This window comes from Carettochelys insculpta, chromosome 30, assembly GCF_033958435.1.
Source record: "Carettochelys insculpta isolate YL-2023 chromosome 30, ASM3395843v1, whole genome shotgun sequence".
In the NCBI taxonomy this organism is placed as follows: domain Eukaryota; kingdom Metazoa; phylum Chordata; order Testudines; family Carettochelyidae; genus Carettochelys; species Carettochelys insculpta.
The window spans coordinates 14,394,239-14,400,459 of NC_134166.1; the positions used below are offsets into that span (position 1 = coordinate 14,394,239).

The 6,221-nt window shown below is 56.7% G+C and overlaps 1 protein-coding gene across 1 annotated transcript; it reads right to left on the bottom strand.

Moving 5' to 3' along the window:
* Positions 1–349: 349 nt before the first annotated feature.
* Positions 350–5,499, bottom strand: LOC142003964 (phospholipase A2 inhibitor gamma subunit B-like). The gene is made up of 5 exons (XM_074981357.1): positions 5,451–5,499; positions 4,836–4,952; positions 3,089–3,235; positions 1,439–1,579; positions 350–693 (listed from the first exon to the last, which is right to left on the bottom strand). Exons 1-5 carry the CDS (start codon positions 5,497–5,499, stop codon positions 494–496), a joined length of 654 nt encoding a protein of 217 aa, XP_074837458.1. The 3' UTR covers positions 350–493.
* Between the last annotated feature and the right edge of the window lie 722 nt (positions 5,500–6,221).

Consider the following 6,221-nt stretch of genomic DNA (forward strand, 5'->3'; position numbering starts at 1 on the left):
GAGATGTGCAGCTGGGCAGAAAATACAAGAGATTCAAAAAAGAGCCGGACATGTGCCTGGAGGACCGGGCCACCAATGGCTATCAGCCAGGATGTCCAGAGTTGCTCTGGGTACCCCTATCCTATGACAACTAGAGCCAGGAGGGAAAGACAGGGGGGTTCTGTCCTAAACGGCCGTGTGTCATGAACTTCTGGTTGTGCCCCTGTGGGGAGAAGTCATGGGAGTAATTGTGGCTGCTCTTGGGTCCTTCACTGGCTTTTTGACAGCTCCCCTCCATGAGAATTAAACCCCCCCCCCCCCCCCCCGCACCCATGGAAATAAATAAACAAAAGAATCCAAAGAATTGAGTCTCTGGTTTGTTTTATTCGAGGGGGACATGATTCCATTGGGGCGCTGAGGCCCCCTGGTGGGGGGGGGGAGCAGCCACAAAGGAGCTGCAGGGGTGGGGTGCAGGATTTCAATGTGGTGCTGCCATTGCACATGGGGTGGGGAATCAGGAGAGAAGTTTCAGGAGGAGCCCAGTGAGGGCTGGGAGGAGACCAGCAGCTATATCCACTGTGCCAGAGGCCACTGTACATCGGGCGAAGGTCAGGTTTGTGCTCATCCCTGCCACGGTGCCCGGACCCACTTTTAACTGAGCGCACACGGACTCGGAAGCACAGCCCTTCATGATGCTCTGCGTTAGATTTCCTGCTCCTTGTTGGGGAGAAAGCAGGTGGTGGTCAGGGGAGCGGCTCCACTTCTCATGCGGGACCAGAACACAATGGCCTCACCATCCTCAGGGATCTGGCCACCCCCCTACACTCTCCAGCTACCCCATGTCAGAGCTCACCAGCCACACCTGGACTGGATAAGGCCTGTATGAGCCCCACTGCCCATCTATAAAGCAGTAGGTTAGTAGGATCTCTACTCAGGGTGGCGTTGTAGTGAGTACCAACACCATGATGAGACTTCACAAAACTAGGGTCGATTCCCAGTCCTGCCACAGCCTTCCTGTGTGAACTTTGGCAAGTTCTGGCATTACTCTGTGCCTCAGTTTCCCCATCTTTTATACAAACCCTCTTCTTCCTGTTTAGATTGCAGGCTCTTTGCAGGCAGGGACTGTATCTCACTAAGAGTCCCTCAGCACCTGACACAAGATGGGACCCCAATATGGGTCAGGGAGCCTGTCCAGGGCTTGACCTAGGAGGGATCCCTGGGGTAAGCCAGGACCTACCACCAAGAGTGCAAAGATGAAACTCTATACCGGCAATGGAGAGAAAGCGAAACAGAAGCACAGGGAGGGGAAGATGCTGGCCCAAGGTCACATCAGCTCTGGGAACAGAACCCAGAACCTGCAGCTGACACCTAGGGAACCCCACGGAGCATCTCACTTCTGCCCTACCTGAGGAAGGAAATCAAGGGAGAAATAGGCCCAGAAGAAATCAGTCAGCATTACCTGTCATTATGGTCCCAGTAGCCTCAATACACTGGCTCTCAGGTCCCCCACAGTTGACGGTTTGTTCATGACAATGACCAGCATTACCCATGAAGCAGCCAGGGCAGTGCCAGCCGTTCAGGGTGGTGTTAGCCGCGGGCACTGAGAAGAAACGGAGCAAACGCAATCAGCTCTGGGGACGAGCCCCAGCAAATGTTGGGGCAGGGGGAGCTGCACAGCCCAGTCCTTGATGCCCCCAGCAGGGGGAGCTGTAGCTTGGAGGCCACCAGAGGCAGCAGACAGATTTGCACCTGAAGCTCTGGACCCTGACCTGGGTGGGGTCAGCTGGGTTCACGCCTGAGAGCAGCCTAGAACCCCAGCCACCAGCCTCCACCCAGACAGGGCTCAGAGTTATTCCCGCAGGGTGCCCCCTGCAGGGCGGGAAGACCAGGTCTCAGAGTTATTCCCGCAGGGCGCCCCCTGCAGGGCGGGAAGACCAGGGCTCAGAGTTGTTCCCGCAGGGCGCCCCCTGCAGGGCAGGAAGACCAAGGCTCAGAGTTATTCCCGCAGGGCGCCCCCTGCAGGGCGGGAAGACCAGGGCTCAGGGTTATTCCCGCAGGGCGCCCCCTGCAGGGCAGGAAGACCAAGGCTCAGAGTTATTCCCGCAGGGCGCCCCCTGCAGGGCGGGAAGACCAGGGCTCAGAGTTGTTCCCGCAGGGCGCCCCCTGCAGGGCAGGAAGACCAAGGCTCAGAGTTATTCCCGCAGGGCGCCCCCTGCAGGGCGGGAAGACCAGGGCTCAGAGTTGTTCCCGCAGGGCGCCCCCTGCAGGGCGGGAAGACCAAGGCTCAGAGTTATTCCCGCAGGGTGCCCCCTGCAGGGCGGGAAGACCAGGGCTCAGAGTTGTTCCCGCAGGGCGCCCCCTGCAGGGCAGGAAGACCAAGGCTCAGAGTTATTCCCGCAGGGCGCCCCCTGCAGGGCGGGAAGACCAGGGCTCAGAGTTGTTCCCGCAGGGCGCCCCCTGCAGGGCGGGAAGACCAAGGCTCAGAGTTATTCCCGCAGGGCGCCCCCTGCAGGGCGGGAAGACCAGGGCTCAGGGTTATTCCCGCAGGGCGCCCCCTGCAGGGCGGGAAGACCAGGGCTCAGAGTTGTTCCCGCAGGGCGCCCCCTGCAGGGCAGGAAGACCACGGCTCAGAGTTACTCATGCAGGGTGTCCCGTTCAGGGCAGGAAGACCAGAGATCAGAGTTGTTCCTGTGGGGCACCCCCTGCAGGGTGGGAGGACGAGGGCTCAGAGTTGATTCTGCAGGGTGCCCCATTCAGGGCGGGAAGAGCAGGGGTCAGAGTTGTTCCCACAGGGCACCTCCTGCAGGGTGGGAGGCCCAGAGTTCACAGCTATTACTGGACAGGGGGCCCCTGCAGGGCGGGAAGACCAGGGCTCGGAGTTGTTCTTGTGGGGCACCTCCTGCAGGGCAGGGTGAGAGGCCCCCAGTTCAGAGTTATTACTGTGGGGGGGGGGCCCTGCCGGGTGGGAGGACCAGGGCTCAGAGTTAGTCCCATGGGGCACCCCCTGCAGGGCAGGAGGCCCAGGCTTGGGAAATGTACATGGGGTAGATTCCAGGCAGTGGGAGCTGCAGGAGGATGGAGGAGCAGAGGTGTGGGTGGGGCGAGATACCAGTGGCTGTTTTGCAGGCGTCTCCCACGCAGCAGATGACACTCCTCCTTCTTGTCATCACGTACCCCAAATCCACAGAGAACAGGCCGGCTCTGCACTGGCTGGAGGGCACGCAGCCCTTGAAAATGCTATGGCTCTTCACTTCCGCTGCACAGGAGGAGAAGGCTGAAATAGAGCCCCTTCCACTCCCCCCCTTCGACACCCTCTTCCCAACAACGGCCCTGGGCCACTCACCTTCCTCTCCAAATGGGGAGGATGTGTCATGATTCCCCTAAGCACCCAGGAGGGCCCATGGGTCAGACACTCCCCCTGGCAGTGGGGGAAATCAGGTACCTGTGAACTTGTAAGTATTTTATACAAGGTGAGGCAGCTTCAGCAGAGAGACCTGCCAGGACTATTGGACAAGAGAGATCCGGGTGGAAATCCCCAGCCTGATTTCAGCGAAGTGGGGATTTGAACTTATCTCCTCCCAGCCCAGCTAGGCACCCAGCTCTAAGAAACCCCTCCTCCACAGCTGTCTTCTACCCAGCAGGGCTGACCTACACCAGACTCCCAGTGAGGGGCTCCCATCCAGAGCTGGGCACCTCCATGAAGCTGGGACATGCCCCAAATGCCACACCCTCTCCTTGGCATTTCCTGTTGGCTGACATAGGCAGCTCCCCCTCACTGTGCTGGGTTTTGCACACTCATCTTCAGTCTGGCCCCCTGGCGGGCTAGTCACCTGGACTGATTCCCAGGGCTGGCTACGGCAGACACATGTGACTATCAGAGGCTTTGATTGCAGACACCACAACTTTTGGGGGCCTCTAACCAGGCACCCCTTTATTTTTTTCCTCCCATATACGGAATAAGTTTTGTCATATGAACTGAGGCCTGTGAGGATGTGCATCACCCATAGAAACCCAGGCTGCTGGCTGTGGATGCTCTGCTAATCATCTGGGTAGCATTTGAATCTCTTCTGGGTGGCTGCCCAAGTGCTCAGCTTACAGGGAGCACTGCCCCTCACCCCTTCCCCAGATTTCCTGCTCAGGCCTGGAGCAGCACTGGGGGACTGGTGGAGTTTCATTAGCATGCCGCAGGGTATCTGGCTCAGTCTGTGGGAGGGAGGATCTGGCTTTCTCTCCCCTCTCCTCCTTGGCTGTGGTCGCTCCCTGATATTTATGACTGATTTGCTGCCAAAGAAGGCCCAGAGATCCCGCCCCCCCCCGCACCCCAGCAAACTCGCTCTGTTAACTTCAAACGGCCACAAGCACCTCCCCTGGATGACATTCTCCCTGGCACCTCTTCTTCTGCACACACTAAGGGCATCTTCCTCACCACTAGAGCAACGAAGGGTCCTGTGGCACCTTATAGACTAACAGAAAAGTTTAGAGCATGAGCTTTCGTGAGTTAACTCACTTCTTCAGTTAACTCACTTCTTAACTCACGAAAGCTCATGCTCTAAACTTTTCTGTTAGTCTATAAGGTGCCACAGGACCCTTCGTTGCTCTACAGATCCAGACTAACACGGCTACCCCTCTGATACTTCCTCACCACTGTGGTATTCCAGTTCCTAGTCATTGCCTGTTAGAACCATCCACCCCACTCCCATCCCAGAATAAAAGCCAGAAGTCCAGGCTCCCAGCCACCACTTGTTCAGCTCCACCCTCCCCACTCCCATCCAGGTAGAAGATGTAAACTAGAGCTCAGGCATCCAGGCTTCCCACCCTGGCCCCGGCCCATGGTGGTGAGGCTCCATCCCACCTACCCATCGTGACTTCAGTAATGATGATGCCACAGGAGTCTTCCCCGGCGGCGCAGGGCTGCATGCTGCCCGTACAGTTGTGTCCTGTTCCAGAGCAAACCTCACACTGCAGACAGGACCCTGGAGATGGGGAGAGAACATGATGGTTCTAGATCAGTCCCCTCCTTTCCCTAAGTGTAACTGAGACCAGCTGTAGACTTGGCCCCGTTGACCCCAGCTGGGAATCATGATGCAGAAACATTTTTCATATTAGCCTGGGACTCATGTCACTGAAATTCAGCCCCATTCCATTTCAGAGAAACTCCCAAGGAAGGTTCCCTTCCCGGGACATCCTTAGTCTCTGGCCGGCTCTGAGATGAAGGTGATCAGGACCCAGTTCTAATGATTTAAAGTACAAATGTTTCCTCCCATTTACAGAATTATTTTGCTCACTGTCACGGGGATTTCGTGACTTCCAGCCCTTCCTCCTCAGGAGCTGTCATCCAGATACTCCCAGCTGAGAGCCCCTTATTCTGCAGCTGCTTTTTGGTTACATTAATTAAATGTTAACTAATTAACAGGTGGTTTTGAGCCAAAGAAGATAGGGAATCTGCCCTTGTAGGAGCACAGCCCCCTCACCTGTAGCCAGGACAGCAGCAAGGATGGAGACAGCCAAAGAAGCCTTCATAGCAATGGAAGCAGTTGACTGAGCTGGGGGATCTGACCCAAACAAATCTCCAGCCTGCGGAGTTAGCACACACATGCTGAAATGAGATCAGATGTGGGACTGCACGCACCCAGTGTGGCTGACAGGGTGGGTGGAACTATAGCTGTTTGCCATCATTCTGGAGCAGTTGCATCTCCGACCCCTCCTTGGCTGGGATGTATGAGGCACCCACTGGAAATGCCCCTGCTGAAAGGCTGAAGCATACAGTGACTGCTCCTGGGAATCCAGAATAGTCAGACTTGAGAAGACAGGAGACACAAAGCAGGTTCCTTCCTAAACAGAGGGAGACAAAACAGTCTGCTCCCTAGAGCAGTGAGAGATGACCTAACCACCTGATTTTAGGCTGGTTCTTTCCAGACTGACTCTGATCACATGCTTACCTGCAGTGTCCCTCAGGACTTCTAGCAGCATCGGAAAACCTCTCTCCCCCGATTCACCCTCTCTTAAAGTGGCATCTTGCTATTACAAACAATCCACAAAACACAATGCCCAGTGACACGCATAGGGTAGAGGAGTCGGGCTTGGAGCCAGGTCTCCCGGCTTCCCCCTACCACTCTGGGAGTTGAGTCAGATCTAGTGTGCTTGGGGGTCAAGCGACCTGCGTGCCATCCTCAGCTTCAGGAGGAGAATTAGGTCCTGTGGTTAGACCATGGGGAAGGGGGTCGGGGCTCTCATCCTGGTTT

Excerpts from the sequence above, each read along its gene's own strand:
- LOC142003964 (XM_074981357.1), bottom strand. The coding sequence starts at position 5,499 with ATGAAGGCTTCTTTGGCTGTCTCCATCCTTGCTGCTGTCCTGGCTACA. Across the intron at positions 1,580-3,088 it reads CGCCTGCAAAACAGCCACTG|TGCCCGCGGCTAACACCACC; the intron begins GTATCTCGCCCC and ends GTTTCTTCTCAG. Across the intron at positions 694-1,438 it reads TACTGGGACCATAATGACAG|CAGGAAATCTAACGCAGAGC; the intron begins GTAATGCTGACT and ends CCCAACAAGGAG.